We start from the raw sequence: 18930 nt of genomic DNA, 5'->3' as shown, positions 1-18930 counted from the left end.
CTACTGAGTCACTGTGTGATTTTGGGCAAGTACTTTGGCTCTGTGCCTCGGTTTCCCCATCTGCAAAGTGGGGAGAATATTGAGCTACTCCACAGGAGGGTTCACTGTTGCACTCCCACCTATCTCTGTCCTTGAGCCTGGGCATGAGGTATGGTGGGCATGAAGGGCCTAGAGATGCCACAGAGCAAGAGCCACCCTGTGACTCCCAATCCTGGCAGCAGGGCCCTGTGGGGTTGGGGAGAAGGTTTGTTCATGGGGAGGAGGCTGGGGATGGAAGGGGCTCACGGCTTCTTTGGGTCTCATGTTCAGAGCTTTGTCTTGTCAGTGTCCATTAGAAGTCAAGAGTCGTGCTTCTGGAGGGGGAGACTGAAGGGCTGATGGCCCTTGGCCTGTGTCCCAGGTCATAGAATCATAGAATATCGGGGTTGGAAGGGACCTCAGGAGGTCATCTAGTCCAACCCCCTGCTCAAAACAGGATCAATCCCCAACTAAATCATCCCAGTCAGGGCTTTGTCAAGCCTGACCTTAAAAACCTCAAAGGAAGGAGATTCCACCACCTCCCTAGGTAACCCATTCCAGTGTTTCACCACCCTCCTAGTGAAAAAGTTTTTCCTAATATCCAACCTAAACCTCCCCCACTGCAACTTGAGACCATTACTCCTCGTTCTGTCATCTGCTACCACTGAGAATAGTCTAGATCCATCCTCTTTGGAACCCCCTTTCAGGTAGTTGAAAGCAGCTATCAAATCCCCCCTCATTCTTCTCTTCCGCAGACTAAACAATCCCAGTTCCCTCAGCCTCTCCTCATAAGTCATGTGTTCCAGTCCCCTAATCATTTTTGTTGCCCTCCGCTGGACGTTTTCCAATTTTTCCACATCCTTCTTGTAGTGTTGGGCCCAAAACTGGACACAGTACTCCAGATGAGGCCTCACCAATGTCAAATAGAGGGGAACGATCACGTCCCTCTATCTGCTGGCAATGCCCCTACTTATACAGCCCAAAATGCTGTTAGCCTTCTTGGCAACAAGGGCACGCTGGTGACTCAACAAGGTCCCAGAGTGCCGTGCACAGGCGCTATTCACCTGGGCGGAGGGCACTCTGGTGCGGCTCAACCTGCTCCCGGGGGAGAGCTGCTTCCACCTTGTGCCCCTTCAAACAAGTACTAGGAGGAATCAGGTCCCAAGAGCTGGAAGAGGTCGGCCAGAGTTCCTAGGGGATTTCCTGGGGGAGGGAAGAGGGGTGAACTGTACCAGGGATCACACCAGTTAGCTGCTGGGGAGGAGAAGGAGCACAGAAACGGAACAGCGCCTCATTCATTCATGCAGCAGCCAGCCCTTTACTCACTGGGCCAGCCTCCGCCAGCCATCTGCATACTAACCCCCTGATCCTTGGCCTCCGGCCTCACCAAGCTGCTCCCCCAAGCTGCAGGCAGATCATATGCTTGGCTCCCGCTCCTGACCCTGCCCGAGGTAGCCCCATTGCTCTCACTCAGCACACAGAGGGTTTCGGTTACCAAATCATCCAGGGATGGAATCGGACTCTCCGGTTCCTCTCATTAATTGGCTGCTGACCTGGAATCTCTGCCTCTGACAGCGAACACCTGACCCTGCATCCCTAAATCCAGCACACAGCCCTGCCCCCTCCGTTCTGCTTGATTGGTGTGGCTAGCGCAGCTCCTCACTACTCTCTTGGGGGCCTGGGCACTGCCAGGGGGCCAGAGGAATTGCAGACGCAGCTGGACCAGCGTCTCCCACTGGCCAGCACCAGAGGCTGCAGAGGAAGGTTTGACCCTCTCCCAGAGTTCTGTATCAGGGCAGCCACCCAAGGGCTCAGCACAGAGTGAGGTGACTAGGGCAGGGTTTGGCTCTGGGACCGAACTGAAAAATAACAGTAAACTAAATTGTATAAAACATGTTTCATTTGAACTGAAGCTCAGGGGTTTCGTTTTTTCTCACTGACACAAACAAAACATTTTAAAAAATTCATTCCAGGTCAATTGAAACATTTTGTTTGACCTGCAAATAATTTGTGATTTTTTTTGTTTTGGGTCATTTTCAAGTTTTTTATAAAAACCCCTTTTTAAAAAAAATTAGCTAAATTTCAGAAAGAAACACAATTTCAAAGCAAACCCCCAAATGAACTGGTTAAACTTTGGGGATTTCCCCCCCCCATTTTATTTTTTGGGGCCAAAAAATTTGCTGAATTTGACCTGAGTTCCACCTGTCTTTGTAAATAGCTTGGGGGTCCGGCCCCGCCCGATGACGTTTTGGGGTGAAAATTTGCTGAAAACATTTTGCTCGGCTCTACTCATCACCCCCACCCCCAGAGTGCTGGGCTCTGGAAAACCCGGCCCCAGGGTTTGGGCTAAAGTTAGGGAAGCTGGGGGAGTCTTTCCAGTCTTCAGCAGGCACTGGCTCAGGTCCTACCATGCCTCTGGGGGAAATAAGCCCAGGCTGTCACTGATTGGTTTCTGCCAGGAGCATGAGATACGCCAGTACAGCCAGCCAGTGCGTGGGCAGGTGCCATGCTTATCACTCACGTCTGGGGCTGGCCCTTTCCTGGAGCCTGGTGAGCTGTTGCCCTCACTGAGATCTTGGAGCTGGAAGTTCCACAGATCAACAATTTCCTTCTAGGGGAATTAACTGGTTTTAATAGGTTTTGCCCAGAGGTCATACCCTGCTCAGTTCTTGAGGTACCATGGACCCATGGAACCCCCCAGAAAGAATAATAGAACTGGAAGGGACCTGGAGAGGTCATCTAGTCCAGTCCCCTGCACTCATGGCAGGACTAAGTATTATCTAGACCGGAGGTGGGCAAACTACGGCCCGCGGGACCCTCCTGCCCTTCCCCTGAGCTCTTGGCCAGAGAGGCTAGCCCCGGCCCCTCCCCCGCTGTTCCCCCCTCTCCCGCAGCCTCAGCGTGCCGCTGTTGCAGAGCTGTGGCCTGAGCCAGTGCTCCAGGCAGCGCGGTAAGGAGGCGGGGGGGTTGGATAGAGGGCAGAGGAGTTTGGGGGTGTGGTCAGGGGTGTGGATAGGGGTCGGGACGGTCAGAGGACGGGGAACAGGGGTGTTGGATGGGGCGGCAGGGGATAGTCAGGGGTGTGGGGTCAGGGGACGGAGCAGTGGATGAGCCAGGAGTCCCGGGGGAGCCATCGGGGGCGAGAAGTGTGGGGGGGTCAGATAGGAGCCAGGGGCCGGGCCACCCCTGGCTGTTTGGGGAGACACAGCCTCCCCTAACCAGCCCTCCATACAATTTTGGAAACCCGATGTGGCCCTCAAGCCAAAAAGTTTGCCCACCCCGATCTAGACCATTCCTGACAGGTGTTTGTCTAACCTGCTCTTAAAAATCTCCAATGATGGGGTTCCACAACCTCCCTAGGCAATTTATTCCAGTGCTTCACCACCCTGACAGGTAGGAAGTTTTTCCTAATGTCCAACCTAAACCTCCCTTGCTGCAATTTAAGCCCATTGCTTCTTGTCCTGTCCTCAGAGGTTAAGAAGAAGAATTCTTCTCCCTCCTCCTTGTAACAACCTGTTACATACTTGAAAACTGTTCTCATGTCCCCTCTCAGTCTTTTCTTCTCTAGACTAAACAAATCCAATTTTTTCAATCTTCCCTCATAGGTCATGTTTTCTAGACCCTTAATCATTTTTGATGCTCTTCTCTGGACTCTCTCCAGTTTGTCCACATCCTTCCTGAAATGTGGCGCCCACAACTGGACAGAAACTCCAGTTGAGGCCTAATCAGTGCAGAGTAGAGCGGAAGAATTACTTCTCATGCCTTGCTTACAACACTCCTGCCAATACATCCCAGAATGATGTTTGCTTTCTTTGGAACAGCATGACACTGTTGACTCATATTTAGCTTGTGATCCACTATGACCCCCAGATCCCTTTCCACAGTACTCCTTCCTAGGCAGTCATTTCCCATTGTGTATGTGTGCAACTGATTGTTCCTTCCTAAGTGGAGTACTTTGCATTTGTCCGTATTGAATTTCATCCTATTTACTTCAGACCATTTCTCCAGTCTGTCAAGCTCATTTTGATTTTTAATCCTGTCGTCCAAAGCACTTGCAGCCCCTCCCATCTTGGTATCATCCGCAAACTTTATAAGTGTACTCTCTATGCCATTATCTAAATCATTGATGAGACTGCTTAATCAAGTGACAGCTTTCAGAGGAAGAGGGCCACCAAACCACCCTCCACAACCGCTCAGGCATCATCTAACTAGCGGTTTTGATGGGCTGGTCGAGGGTTCGAATCCTCCCACTCCTCTGGATTTATAGATGCATCTTTAGCCCCGCCTCACTCCCTTTGGGGACTGCCTTGCCCATTTCCACCAGGCTGGGGAATGGATCACCATGGAGCAGTGTGTCTCAGAGGTCCTAATGTCGGGCTATACCATCCATTTTCTGTCACTTCCCTCCCTCTCTCCTCTGACTAGGAACAATAGAACTGGTCCCTTCCCCTCACAGAGGCAGGGGGTTCTCCTCAATATATTTCCTGCTGGCAAAGACGGAGGTTGGAGACCGATCTTAGATCTAAGACAGCTGAACATGTTCGTAAAGCCTCAAAAGTTCCTAATGGTGACTCTGGCGACTATATTTCCTTCACTGGAGGAAGGAAATTGGTTTTTGGCCCTCAATCTAGAAGATTCCTACTTCCATATAACGATACACCCTTCACATCAGAAATACCTTCGCTTCACCATAGGCCAAGACCATTTCCAGTACCAAGTGCTCCCCTGCAGCCTATCCTCAGCCCCCGTGGTATTTTCAAAGGTCCTAGCGGTAGCAGCAGCTTACCTTTGGGAGGAAGCGATCCTGGTCTTCCCATCCCTCAATGACTGGCTACCCAAGGGCCGTTCCTTCGAGACAGTGCCATCTTCCACCCACATGGCCCTTGCTCTGTTCCGGCCTTGGGCCTGCAGCTGAACATAAAGAAATCCTTGCTGGTACCAGTACAATGGCTGCAGTTTATGGGGCTGTACTTGGACTCATTGACAACCAGAGCACAGCTCCCTTTAGACAGAGCTGTGACCTCATCAGGCCTGGTAGGTTCAATTCAGGGACCACAATAAGGAACTGTCTTCAACTCTCGGGCCATATGGCAGCCTGCGCCTTTGTGACCAGTCATGCAAGGCTTTGTCTCTGCTGCTTCCAGGGTTGTCTCAGAAGAATCTGCTCTCCGAGCAAGGACTCCTTAGACAGGCAGTGACTGTCCCCTTGCATGTAAAGAACTTCCTACATTGGTGGAAGGTGCAACTCAACGTCTGTGCGGGCGTCTTTCTGTCACCCAGTCCATAAGTCACCAACAACTGACACATCACGGTCACCATGGGGAGCCACCTGGACACTCTCACGATTCAGGGCAGCTGGACGGCCTGCAAAGCTAGGTTCCAATTCAACCCATTGGAGCTCCAGGCAACCAGGAACACTTGTCTCAATTCCTGCCCTTCATCCTGGCAAGGCAAACTGGGTCATGAAAGGCAACATGTCCTGCATCTTCTACATCAACAAGCAGGGAGGAGGAAGATCCCCCTCCTTGTGCCCTGCAGCCCTAAAGCTCTGGAGCTGGTGGATAGCCCACCACATACAGAGCTCAGCAGCCTACCTCCCAGGCATGCGGAACACCACAGCCATTGCCCTCAGCCGACACTTCTCCCACGACTATGCATGGGAGCCAGACACGCAGGTTCTCCACAGCATATTCCAGAGATGGGAATGGCCAGAAATCCATCTTTTTACCACCTCCAGGAACAGGAAGTGCCCTAGCTTCTGTTCAAGGGGGGGCCTGGGTCACCCCTCCCCTCACCCTTCCTTCTGCCGTGAAAGAAGAGTCTGTTCTATGCCTTTCCCCAACACCCCTAATTTGTAGGGTGCCTAACAGGTCAGGCAGGACAAGGCCAAAGTAATTCTCATAGCACCTCCCTGGCCAGGGCAAGCTTGGTACCCTGACCTGCTTCAGCTCTGTGTCCAATGGCCAGTTCAGTTCCATTCCGACCATCCCTCGTCTCCTGTCTCAGGATGTGGGTCGCATGTGTCATCCAACCCAAGTAGTACTTCACCTCAGAGCCCGGCTCCTGGATGGTTCTCAGGGACAGAGGCTTCCTGCTCTATGGATGGGAAGTTGGTGCTATTAAACAGTAGGAAAACATCAACCTGCATTACTTACTTGCAGAATTGGTTCCCCTTTCCCTCATTCTAGATTACCTGCTGGAGCTGAAGACATCTGGGTTATCAATCAGCTCAGTCAAGGTACACCTGGCCGCCATATCAGCCTTTCATTCCCTGGTCAAGGGATTCTCCATTTTTGCTCAGTCCCCTTTCATGTCAAGTGTGAGCCTGCTTTCCTTCCAGTTCTTACAACAGGGTGGCACTCGCCTCTCGCAAGCGCTCCCCTGGCTGATGGTTCTTTCGGTGGGTCTTCAGTGACACAGCCCTCCCGCCAAGTCACACACACCGTCCCCTCTTCTAGGTATACAGTCTTTACTTCTTTCTGATGGCCCTGATATGGGGCCGTAGCACCAAGGCTCCCTTCCTGGAGACACTGCTTTCCTTAACAGCCCAACAGGGGCCCATTTCGATACCCTTTCAGCAGCCCTTGCTTGGGCTCAGTCTTCAACCAGCCCAGCAGGGCCCATTATGGTACCCTCGCTTGGTCTGGCTAGGTTCTGGGCTCTGCCTGCCCACACTGATCAGTCCATCATCCTGCTGCTCTCCCACCCAGCTAGGCACCCAGGGCTCCCTCTTCCAGCTCCAGGCAGCAACTGACTGCTCTCTGCCTCTGCTGCTTCCTTTTATATGGCCCTTCTGGCTCCTGATCGGTCACTCGAGTAGCTCCTCTGATTGGCTGCTCCCCTGCACACACTCTAGGCTGCCTGGAAGACTTCTCTTCTGCTCTTTTCTGGGGCAGGGTGAGTCAGGGCCGCAAGGCCTCCAGCAGGGGGCCTCCGGACCTACTCCACCTCGTCACAGACTGTGTAAACTCTTCCATCACATTATATACTGCACTTCGTGTTGGGATCTTAACCTGGTTCTCAACCACCTTATGAGACCTCCATTCAAACCAATGGTGACCTGCTCCCTACTGTTTATCTATGAGAACGGACTTCTTAGTTGCCATAACTTTGGCCCATAGGGTTGGGGAGATTGGAGTCTTGATGACAGATCCCCTCCTTTACGATGCTCTTCAACAAGGTCTCTTTACATCCACATCCTAAATTCCCATCAAAGGTTACAAAGGAAGACAATAAAGTCAAATACTGACCTAAGACCTTGTGCACCTACTGCCCTGTCACCTCTGCGAATGTCACAAGAATGCATGAAATTGTCTTTTCATGGCATTACAAGCAGAAACTAGGCATGCCCATCAAATGTCACAGAGCTTCTTCAATGCCAAGACTTTATTTTGGGGATGTACTTTCTTTTGAATGGCTGTGAATTTAGTATGTGCAGCTAACCCAGAGAGAAAAGTGTACACAAATTTCTCCAGGACGGGGAAAAAAATTCAGTGCATGTTTGTTTCCTTTGCACACATCAACAAAAACTAAATTGTACCCGTGCTTGAAACAGTGAACATACAATGCTTGAGGTACCACTTCCTGCAAGAGAGCTTGCACACCGTGAAGATTTCCACTCATAACATTGGCACTATGAGAACTCTGGGCACTACAGTTCTGCATATCAGTACCACACCGTGGCGATATGGTCTTCATGTACTGAAGGAGAGGCTTTGCAGCAAGGACTTGGCGGGATGGAAACCAACATCCTTCACTGCTGGAGAACACTGGCTGTTGTCCCATTGACTGCAGCGGACCATCCCAGTGGCTGGAAACAGGCAGATTCCAGGATCCTCCTTGCCCCACATGCTCCTCCTGCGGCCCCCTCAGAACCCAGCACCCATAGCCTGCTGTCTGGGGCTGACTTGCTGGGTGCCCTGGGGCAAGCCTCTTCCCCTCTGTGCTGGTGGCCCATCTGCACTGTGGGGCCTCACTGCTCTGCAGGGGGAGGGGAGGGAGTGGTGAGCTTCACTCCTTAGTGTTTATAAAGGGCTTTGGGGTCAGGTAGGAAGGGCTGGCCTAGCCTGGGACTCTGGAGAGCCGGGCTCAGGTCTCAGCTCTGCTACAGGCTCCCTGGGAAACATGGAGATGCTTTGGAAATTCCCATCCAGCTCTGTGCCTCAGTTTCCTCACCTGTATCATGGGGACAATGGTCCTTCCACTTCCCCACCCTTTGTTTGCCTTGTCTAGTTGGACTGAGAGCTCTTAGGGGCAGGGCTGTCCCTCACTCTGTGTGGACACTGAATTGTGGGCATAAGGCTCCAGGGCCAAGCCTCTACTGCAATGAATGAGGGCAGTTCACTCCTCTCTGAGCTGTGGTTTCAGGCTGTCTGCAGACTCAGGCACTATTGCTCAGCTCACATTTGGGCCTTTTCTTCACAACCATAAGAACTAGAATTTGTTTCTAGGAACATGGGACTCACCAGACTGGACGAGTCCAGGGTCCGTCTAGCACAGGTGACTGTCTCCAGCCGTGTCCAGCACCAGCTGCTCCAGGAAGAGGTGCAAGAATCTTCCCTCCAGTGAACAGATGCAGAATAACTTCCTGATCAATTAGTGTTTAATGGCCTGAAGAAGGCGGGTCAATATCCTTTATAAGAAAATGGGATAAGCTCTACTACAACTTCAGACTTCCTCATTAACCATAGCCACACCAAGTCCTGCTAAGCTCTCAGCCTCAATCAGATCTTGTGGCAGTGAGTTCCTCAGGCTAATTGTGTGTTGTTCATTGACTGTCCCTATTTTATTAGCAGACAGGGTGAAATGTGGCACCTGATCCCCCTGCTCTGTCCCACTCATTGTTTTGTGTCCTTCTATCATGGCCCCTCTTCTTTGTCTGCTTTCAAAATCAAACAGTCCTGACTGTTTCTGTCTCTCCAGACCTCCCACTCTGAACCCCATCATTCTCATTTGCCCATTCTGGAGAGGGGGAGGGACCAGCACTGAGCAGTGTGGAGGGTGAGACCCACTGAGGGTGACAGTACAGTGTTTCCGGGGGTGGTAAATGGGTGCTGAGACCTGGAGCTAGGTGGGGATTCTGTGGGGCATTGCATGTGGCAGAGCGCGGCTTGCAGCGTGGGGGCCTGGGCATTTGCTCGCTTTTTATGGCGGGCTGGGAGAAAACTGGTGTGTCCCCAGGCAGACGGGCTGGTGTTTTCCTGCTGTCTGACCTGGGATGGGTTTGGCTCAGTCCAGGGTGTGCAGCAGCCTGGCCCTGGTGGCCGCATCATGGGCTAGCCATGCTCGGCTGGCCTTGCGGGGGTCTCTGGCAGCTCCCCAAGCAGGAGTCACCATTTTTGCAGGACTAGGGTTGGCAACTTTCTAATCTCACAAAACCGAACACCCCTGTCCCACCCCTTCCCCAAGGCCCCGCCCCTTCCCCGAGGTCCCGCCCCCGCTCACTCCATCCCCCCTCCTTCCGTCGCTCGCTCTCCCCCACACTCACTCACTTTCACCGGGCTGGGGCAGAGGGTTGGGTGTGGGGCTCTGGTGTGGTGCCAAAAATGAGGGGCTCAGGGTACAGGCTGGGGCAGGGGTTTGGGATGCAGAGCGGGGGAGGGATCCTGCTGAGGGTGTGGGCTCTAGGGTGGGGCCAGGGATGAGGAGTTTGGGGTGCACTAGGGAGCTGGGGCAGGGAGTTGAGATGTTGGGGGGGTTCAGGCTCTGGGAGGGAGTTTGGGTGCAGGAGGGGACTCCGGGCTGGGGCAGGGGGTTGGGATGTGGGAGGGGGTTGGGGTGTGGGGTCCCAGAGGCACTTACGATGGCTCCTGGGAAGCGGCCGCCAGGTCCCTGCAGCCCCAGGCCCATGGGTGGCCAGGGAGGCTCCGCGCACTGCCCTCGTTCCCGCAGGAACCACCTTCGCAGCTCCCATTGGTCGTGGTTCCCAGCCAATGGGAGCTGCGGAGCCGGCATTCGGCACAAGGGCAGCACACGGAGCCTCCCTGGCTGCCCACGCGTCTAGGGACCACTAGGACCTGGCAGCCGCTTCCAGGAACCACGCGGTGCACCGCCGACTGGACTTCTAACAGAGCCGCCAGGGTCCCTTTTCGACTGGGCATTCCAGTCAAAAAACGGATGCGTGGCATCCCTAAGCAGGACCCACAGGAAAGGGCGCAATGTTTTGTACTCCTTCTCCAGCTGCAGCACTGCCAGTGAGAGCTCCCCCTGCTGGCTCTGCAGTGACCCCAGCCTGCATGTGTGAGCCTATCGGGGCATGGCTTTTGCCGCCGTGGCTCGCTGTGCAGAGAGAAGCCGTTTGCGTCTAAACGTGTTGACCCAGACAGCGCCTTGTGTCAGCACAGACACCACTCATCTCCCCTGAGAGGGCAGTGGCATAGCGATGCCCCCTCCAGCCCCTCTCTGCAGATGGCGGGCTGCAGTACTGGGGATAGGGAGGTTATAGTGTTGGGGTGATGCAGTGGTGGGGCAGTGCAGTGCCAGGAGTTTGCAGTGATTGGGGGGTTGCTGTGCATGGGGCATGAATTGTGGGGCATGCAGTGCCGGGGGTGCAGTGTCAGACGTGTTCATTGTGGGGTGCGCAATGCCAGGAGAGTGCTTTGTTGGGGGTTTCAGTGCCGGGGGATATAATGCCAGGTGCATCATTGCCAGAGGATGCAGTGCAAGGGGGTGGATTGCCAGGAGGGTACTTGGTTGGGGTTGCAGTGACAAGGGGTAGAGTGCCAGGGACATGCATTGTGGGGGGGTTCAGTGCCAGGGGGTGCATTGCAGGACTTGCAGTGCCAGGAGGGTGCTTTGTTGGGGGTTGCCGTGCCAGAGCGTGCAGTGCCAGGGAGTGCATTGTGGCGGTTGCAGTGCCAGGAAGATGCTTTTTGGGGGGTTGCAGTTCTAGGGGGTACAGTGCCAGGGCTGTGCATTGCAAGGAGTGCAGTGCCAGGGGGTGCATTGAAAGGCATGTAGTGCCAGGAGGGTACTTAGTTGGAGGTTGCGATGACAGGGGGTAAAGTGCCAGGGTCATATATTGCTGGGGACGCAGTGCCAGGGGCGTGCATTGCTGGGGGACCCAGTGTCAAGGGCATGCATTGCTGGGGATGCAGTGCCAGGGGCGTGCATTGCTGGGGGACCCAGTGTCAAGGGCGTGCATTGCTGGTGATGCAGTGTCAGGGGCGTGCATTGCTGGGGGACCCAGTGTCAAGGGCATGCATTGCTGGGGATGCAGTGCCAGGGGCGTGCATTGCTGGGGGACCCAGTGTCAAGGGCGTGCATTGCTGGGGATGCAGTGCCAGGGGCGTGCATTGCTGGGGGACCCAGTGTCAGGGCCGTGCATTGCTGGACAGGGTGTGTTTTAACTCTGCTTCTCTCCGGTTCTTGCAGTTTGTGCACCTGGCCCAGGTGAGCTTCCTCATTCATGCCTTTGGCTCGGCCTTCACCTTGGACCTGGAGCTGAACCAGTAAGTTCTTCCCTGGGGCTGTGGGTGCCCGGGCTCAGTGCCCCGAGGGCTGGCCCCCATGAGTCAGGACTGAGGCCCAGGGCAGGCTGGGGTGGAAGCAGGCAAAGCATGGCCTGTTGCTGTCTGAGAGACAGCTCCACCAGCAGGGGATCCACCCCGCAGTGCGTGAGTTTGGTGGGGCTCAGCCCAGGTGCCAGCAATCAGGGATCCACAGCATAAAGGGCACAATGGGCCCCACTGCTGATTGCAGCAGAGGAGCCGTGGGCTCCGTGGTGTCAGCCTGGACCCACGGCTGTACGAGGCCATGTGTGTGGGGGAGGCTCTGAGCACGTGTGCAGGAGACGCTCTGGGGCAGCGGGTGGGGGGGGGAGTGCCGCGTGCCCTGGCACTGTGCTGGGCTGGCTCCAAGCTCTGGCATCGGGTGAAAGCTGCCCCCTTAATATTTCATGGAGCCCTCTGGAGCCACCCAGCTCTGACACTGAAGCCCCAGGCCCAGGTGAGCTCCAGAGCTTGGGTGTAATGGGAGCCGGAGTGATCAGCCCGAGTGGCTGGCGATTGGGTTTCTGTGCCGGGGAGTGAAACTGCAGAGCTCCTGGGGGGTCCCTGACAGCCCAGCCCCACTCTGACCTCACTCCAATGCTCCTCCCCGTGACCCAGGTGAGCCCCCAGCCCATTGCAAGGGCCCCCGTGAAGAGCGGGTGCAACGTGGACAGTGTGTACTCTGTGTGTGTAGTGAGAGCGCAGCTGTGGACACTGTGCAGTGTGTGTGTGTGTGTGGCGAGAGTGCAGCTGTGGACAGTGTGTGTGTGTGTGTGTAGCGAGAGGGCACCGGTGGACAGTGCGCAGTGTGTGTGTGTGTGTGTGTGTGTGTGTGTGTGTGTGTGTAGTGAGAGCGCAGCTGTGGACACTGTGCAGTGTGTGTGTGTGGCGAGAGTGCAGCTGTGGACAGTGTGTGTGTGTGTGTAGCGAGAGGGCACCGGTGGACAGTGCGCAGTGTGTGTGTGTGTGTAGTGAGAGCGCAGCTGTGGACACTGTGCAGTGTGTGTGTGTGGCGAGAGTGCAGCTGTGGACAGTGTGTGTGTGTGTGTAGCGAGAGGGCACCGGTGGACAGTGCGCAGTGTGTGTGTGTGTGTAGTGAGAGCGCAGCTGTGGACACTGTGCAGTGTGTGTGTGTGGCGAGAGTGCAGCTGTGGACAGTGTGTGTGTGTGTGTAGCGAGAGGGCACCGGTGGACAGTGCGCAGTGTGTGTGTGTGTGTAGTGAGAGCGCAGCTGTGGACACTGTGCAGTGTGTGTGTGTGGCGAGAGTGCAGCTGTGGACAGTGTGTGTGTGTGTGTGTAGCGAGAGGGCACCGGTGGACAGTGCGCAGTGTGTGTGTGTGTGTGTGTGTAGTGAGAGCGCAGCTGTGGACACTGTGCAGTGTGTGTGTGTGTGTGGCGAGAGTGCAGCCGTGGACAGTGTGTGTGTGTGTAGCGAGAGGGCACTGGTGGACAGTGCGCAGTATGTGTGTGTGTGTAGTGAGAGCGCAGCTGTGAACAGTGTGCAGTGTTTGTGTGTGTGTGTGTTTGTGTGTGTGTGTGGTGAGAGCGCAGCTGTGGACAGTGTGTGTTTGTGTGTGTGTGTGGTGAGAGCGCAGCTGTGGACAGTGCGCACTGTGTCTTTCTGTGGGCGCGGAGCGGAAGGGGAGCAGGGCTGGTTGGGTGCAAGGTCTGGGCGGCTGAGCCTGCAGTCACAGGGGAAAGGCCAGTGGATGCTCTGCCACATGGATGGCACCGGCCCAGCACGTCAGGGGCCTGGTTAGTCTGACCCCCTCGTCCCCCAACTGCCCCAGCCAGCAGCAGCTCCTCATCTGCCCCCTCATTTCCCGGCAGCCACCTGCTCTCCTCGCGCTACGTGGAGCGGCGCTTTGGCCAGGATGGGAACAGCAGCCACAGCCCGGTGAGTGGGAGCGGCACAGGGCGGGTGGGCTTTGCCGGGCGCTGCTGGCGAGCAAGCTTGGAGAAGGCCCCTGCCATCGGGGCTGAGGGGCCAGGCAGAGTCTTTCAGGGGGCGGATGTAGAGCCGCAGGACGAGACTGGCCAGGAGCAGGCGTTGGTGTCATGCAGGGGAGGCCCAGCCCCACCGTGCTGCAGCGTGGGCTGGGCAAGAGCAGCCTTTGTGAGAGCTGCAGTCGCAAAGCAGGTGTGGCCAGGCTGCTGCCGAGAGTCAGGTGAGCGGGCGGGTCCTGGCTGCCCAGTGTCTAGAATGGGAATGAAATTAGCAAAGTTAAATGAATGATGAAACGTCTCATGAAATTAATAGGTGGCAAATTTAAAACTCAGCAAAGAAAATACTTTTACACCCAGTGATATTTAGCCTGTGGAACTCACTGCCACAGGGTGGCCTTGAGACCAAGAAAGTAGCAAGATTCAAACAGGGACCAGGCATTTCTACAGTACAAGAGTATCTTAATGAATGAATTGTGGCAAGATAGTAACCCTGGTGCTTCAGGGCTTGAGCCCATCGCTGACTAGGATGAGACCCATCGTGGGGCAGATTATCCCTTTCCCGCTGTGTGGGGTTCCTCCAATTTCCTCTGCAGCATCTGGTTCTGGCCCCTGCCGGAGACAGGGCACCAGGCTAGCTGGGCCTGGGGCGGACCCAGCTTGGCGCTGCCGGTGCTGCTGGGCTAGTTGCTGCCGGGCCAGGAAGCTGGTGGCCGGGAGGGGAAGCGGAGTGGCGCTCCCAGCAGGGTAGAATTCAAAGCGAGTTTTGCGTGCTGTGAGAGGAGCAGGTCATGGCAACGCCACACTTCTGCCTGGCTCCGCGAGCGTGGAGCTGGCAGGGAGCTGGGGAAAGGGGACCCAGTGCAAATGCTGCCAGCAGCCTCTCGGCGCCGAGGGGAGGGGGATGGGAGCACAGGCCCCACGGGACAACGCGGGGTCATTTTGGGCCCCCTTGGCTGGAAGGATCCCCAGAGCCCCCTGCGTCCAGGCCTGAAATGGCCAGCATTAGAGTCAGCACTGTTCGGAGGAGCCTGGCTCAGTGCAGCCCCAGACCAGCGGAGGGGACCTGCCCTAGGCAGGGCATGGAAATCCAGGCCAGGTCTTCCTCCTCCCCTGTCGCTGTGGCCACTCCAGGCCATGGGCTCAGCAGCTGGGGGCTGGTGATGGTGACCTGGGTGTGGTGTGATCACACCAATACTAAGAGCATGGGCTGTTAGTACCAGTCAGCGGAACAAACGAGACCCTGTCCCTTTAATTGCACGCCACCTGAGCTACCCTGGCGCCAGCCACCGTGGCACAGTCTGGGTCCTGGGCCCTCGTCTCCAAAAGGGTCAGTGGCTGGGAGTGCCCACTCCCCACCCTGGTCTTGTGCCACTCAGGGGTATGGCCCATGGCAGCTTCTTCAGCAAACATGCAACATGAAGGGTTAATGTCACAGTCCAGCTGGCCCAAGTACCAGCTCCGCGCCCCCCCCTCCCCCGCCCTGGCCCAGCCACCCCATGTCCTGCCTTCCCCCATCCTGCCTGCTACAGCCCAGGGGCATCTGGACCAGCGCCACGCCCACCTACTCTGGCCCAAGCCCCCTGTGACTGAGGGACAGGAATTGCCTGCTGCTTGGTACCCTCTGCCACTGACCAGCTTGTGTCCTCCCCTGGGGTTATAGGTGGGGGGCTGCAGCTTGGGCACCCCAGCATGAGCCCCCCTGGTGCAGAGGCTAGTAAATGAGGGGGGGCAGGGCAGGACAGGACCTCTCTCCTGTGCTCACATCTCCTGGCCAGGCCTTGGGGGAGGAGAGGGATGTTTTCTGGCCCAGCCCCTGCCTTTCCTGGAGGTGCAGGAACGTGGCTGGGCTGGGCCTCCTGGCCTTGGCTGTGATCCATCTTCTGCCGTGATCCATCTCCTCCTCCTTCCATTTGGAGTCATGCGTGTCGTGGTTCTGACTTTCCTCTTGTTTCCTGCGGCTCCCTGTGTTTTGAGCTCTCCAGGGTGGGTTTTGTGGCGTGCTGAGTCCCAAACACGTGGGCCCCTGAATTGGACCGTGCCTGCATTCCCAGCAGAGCAATACCCCATGGCAAGCCCGGCTCCATTGGCTCCGAAAGCCCAGCATGGAGCACAGCGAGTCACTGCTGCAGACAGGGCGCAGCTGGGCTACAGATCCCTCCTCCCCACCTGCCGCTCCAGCCTGGAGCACTAGTCAGAGCCACAGATGGACAGACAGACAGACAGCCGCGGGCATGCAAGCCAGCAGGCTACGACACAGACTTACTCCCAAGCTGCTCCCTCTGGCTCCTTACTGAGAAACTCCCTGGCTTCTCCTCCTATGGAGGATGCAGGGGTGCCCGAGAAGGTCACCAAAGAAGAGCAGTGATCAGAGGGGTGTGCAGCCAGGCAGCCAGTGGTTGGGCACATGAGGGGTTTTCTGAGGGGGGTGTGGGGGTGGGGGTTGGGGGGCAGGGACTCAGTCGCAGCTCTCCAGGGAGCTAGATGGGACCTGCCATGATCAGTCCCAGGCAGGCTGGGAACGTTGGTTAGCTTTGGCACGTCTGGGAAGCAGAGATTTGTGCAGACGTGTACTCTATTGAAGTGAACCGACTGGCCGTTCTGAGCGGGGGCGGGGGTTCTCCGTCTCTTGGTGTCTGCGGCTCCAGGCCTTTCTGGAAGATGCGTTAATCAAGCACAAGCCGTTGGGCTCAGCACAGCGAGAACGGGGTGAAGTAATGACCTGTGCTACCCAGGAAGTCACTAGATGATCTAATGGCCCCGTCTGACTTCGAACGCTGTGAATCTACGAATCTGGACCAGGCGGGTGGGGCGGCTCTGGCCTGCCTGGGCACCACCTCTGCAGATCAGCTCGCGTCGGCTCTTTAGTGTCCTAGTGCAGTGGTGCCTGCAGACCCCAGTCGGGGATCAGGGCCATTGTGCTGGGTGCTGCACAGACACATGGCACAGACCCCTTGTCACGGAGTGTGGGGGAGTCCAGGCCCTGCACCCCTCTTCCTGGGATTCACTGAGACTCTCAGCCAGCCAGTAAAACAGAAGGTTTATTGGACAACAGGAACACAGTCCAAAACAGAGCTTGTGGGTACACCCAGGACCCCTCAGTGAAGTCCTTCTGGGGGAGCAGGGAGCTTAGACCCCAGCCCTGGGGTTCCCTGTGTTCCTCCACCCAGCCCCAAACTGAAACTAAACCCACCGAGCAGGTTCCCTGCTGCAGCCTCCGTCCACATTCCTGGGCAGAGGTGTCACCTCCCCCTCCCCCTCCCGGCTCAGGTGACAGGCTCTCAGGTCTCCCGTCCCCAGGGCACATTCCCAGGTCAACACTCCCCCCTCCCTGCTGCGTCACATCGTCACATCTCTCCCCCCTTCGAGACTGAACTGAGCGGGGTCACTGTGACCAGTGACCTGGGGAAGTTCGGGGCCCCCTCTCCGGGACAGCGCATCCGCTATCAGGTTGGCACTTCCCTTCACATGGACCACGTCCATGTCGTAATCCTGCAGGAGCAGGCTCCACCTCAGGAGCTTGGCGTTGGCTCCTTTCATCTGGTGCAGCCAGGTCAGGGGAGAGTGGTCGGTGTAGACGGTGAAGTGTCGCCCGAAGAGATAGGGCTCTAGTTTCTTGAGGGCCCACACCATGGCCAGGCACTCCTTCTCGATGGCCGCGTAGTGTTGCTCCCGGGGTAGCAACTTCTTGCTCAGGTACACGATGGGGTGTCTCTCCCCCTTTTCATCCTCCTGCATTAACACCGCCCCCAGTCCCGTGTCGGAGGCGTCGGTGAACACCACAAAGGGCTTGTCAAAGTCTGGGTTTGCTAGAACTGGGCCACTGACCAGAGCCTCCTTCAGCGCCCGGAAAGCCTCCTGGCACTGCTCGGTCCAGACCACCTTGTCTGGCTTCCCCTTCTTGCATAGCTCAGTGATGGGGGTGGCTATGGCGCTAAAGTGGGGCACAAATCTTCGGTAGTATCCTGCCATCCCAATAAAGGCTTGGACCTGCTTTTTGGTGTGGGGAGCGGGCCAGTCTCTGATCACCTCCACCTTGGCCGGTTCCGGCTTTAGGCGGCCGCTCCCCACCCGATGGCCCAGGTAAGATACTTCAGCCATCCCCACCTTGCACTTCTCCGCTTTGACAGTCAGCCCAGCCCCCTGGAGTCGGTCCAGCACTTGTCTAACCTGGGACACGTGGTCCTCCCAGGTCTGGCTAAAGACACAGATGTCGTCAATATACGCCACGGCAAAACTCTCCATCCCCCTCAGGAGCTGGTCCACCAGGCGCTGGAAGGTGGCCGGCGCTCCCTTGAGGCCGAAAGGCAGGGTCAGAAACTCATAGAGCCCCAGAGGGGTGATAAAGGCCGATTTCAGCCGGGCATCTGCATCCAGCGGCACTTGCCAGTAGCCCTTTGTAAGGTCCATGGTGGTAAGGTACCGAGCTCCTCCCAGTTTGTCTAGGAGCTCGTCCGGCCTGGGCATGGGGTAGGCATCCGATACAGTGATGGCATTGAGCTTCCGATAGTCCACACAGAACCGGACTGACCCATCCTTTTTGGGGACCAGCACCACCGGCGAGGCCCAAGGGCTGGCCGATGGCTGGATCACCCCCAAAGCCAGCATGTCCCGGACCTCTCTTTCCAGGTCCTGAGCAGTTTTCCCTGTGACTCGGAAGGGGGAGCATCTTATCGGCGGGTGCGACCCTGTCTGCACCCGGTGGACAGTCAGATTAGTGCGTCCAGGCTGGTTGGAAAACAGCTGTCGGTACGGATGCAGCACCCCCCTGACCTCAGCTTGCTGGGCAGGGGTGAGCTGATCCGAGAGGGGGATTGTTTCCAGGGGGGAACCAGCTCTGGTCCCAGGGAATAGATCTACTAAAGGGTCATCTCCCTGCTCCTCCCACTGACCACACACAGCTAACACCACATTCCCCCTGGCATAATATGGCTTCATCATATTCACATGGTACACCCGGCGGTGGTGGGCCCGGTTCGACAGCTCCACCACATAGTTTACCTCATTGAGCTGCTTGACGACCTTGAACGGGCCCTCCCAGGCGGCCTGTAGTTTGTTCTTTCTCACGGGGATGAGAACCATCACCTGATCCCCGGTGGCGTAGGCCCGGGCCCGCGCCGTGCGGTCATACCAGACCTTCTGCTTCCTCTGGGCTCTGGCCAGATTCTCCCTGGCCAGGCCCATGAGTTCAGCCAGTCTCTCTCGGAAGGTCAGGACATACTCCACCACTGACTCTCCATCGGGAGTGGCCTTCCCCTCCCACTCGTCTCTCATCAGGTCCAGGGGGCCCCTCACCCTCCTTCCATATAACAGTTCGAAAGGCGAAAATCCGGTAGACTCCTGGGGCACCTCCCTGTACGCGAACAGCAGGTGAGGTAAGTACTTGTCCCAATCCTGCGGGTGCTGGTTCATAAAGGTTTTCAGCATCATCTTTAGCGTCCCGTTAAACCTCTCCACCAGCCCATTGGACTGGGGGTG

The 18930-nt window shown here is 56.5% G+C and overlaps 1 protein-coding gene across 7 annotated transcripts in view; it reads left to right on the top strand.

Annotated features, from left to right (window-relative positions):
• Positions 1 to 18930, top strand: part of ADAM11 (ADAM metallopeptidase domain 11) — a 56374-nt gene that overhangs the window by 6211 nt on the left and 31233 nt on the right. For all 7 annotated transcript variants that reach the window (XM_074940560.1, XM_074940563.1, XM_074940564.1 and 4 more), the window contains 2 exons: positions 11392 to 11468; positions 13339 to 13405. In XM_074940560.1, coding sequence (XP_074796661.1) covers positions 11392 to 11468; positions 13339 to 13405 — 144 coding nt within the window. The remainder of the gene's footprint in view (positions 1 to 11391; positions 11469 to 13338; positions 13406 to 18930) is intronic.

This window comes from Natator depressus, chromosome 27, assembly GCF_965152275.1.
Source record: "Natator depressus isolate rNatDep1 chromosome 27, rNatDep2.hap1, whole genome shotgun sequence".
Taxonomy (NCBI): domain Eukaryota; kingdom Metazoa; phylum Chordata; order Testudines; family Cheloniidae; genus Natator; species Natator depressus.
The sequence above is the reverse complement of the archived record's forward strand: the minus strand, read 5'-3'. Positions and strand labels throughout refer to the sequence as shown.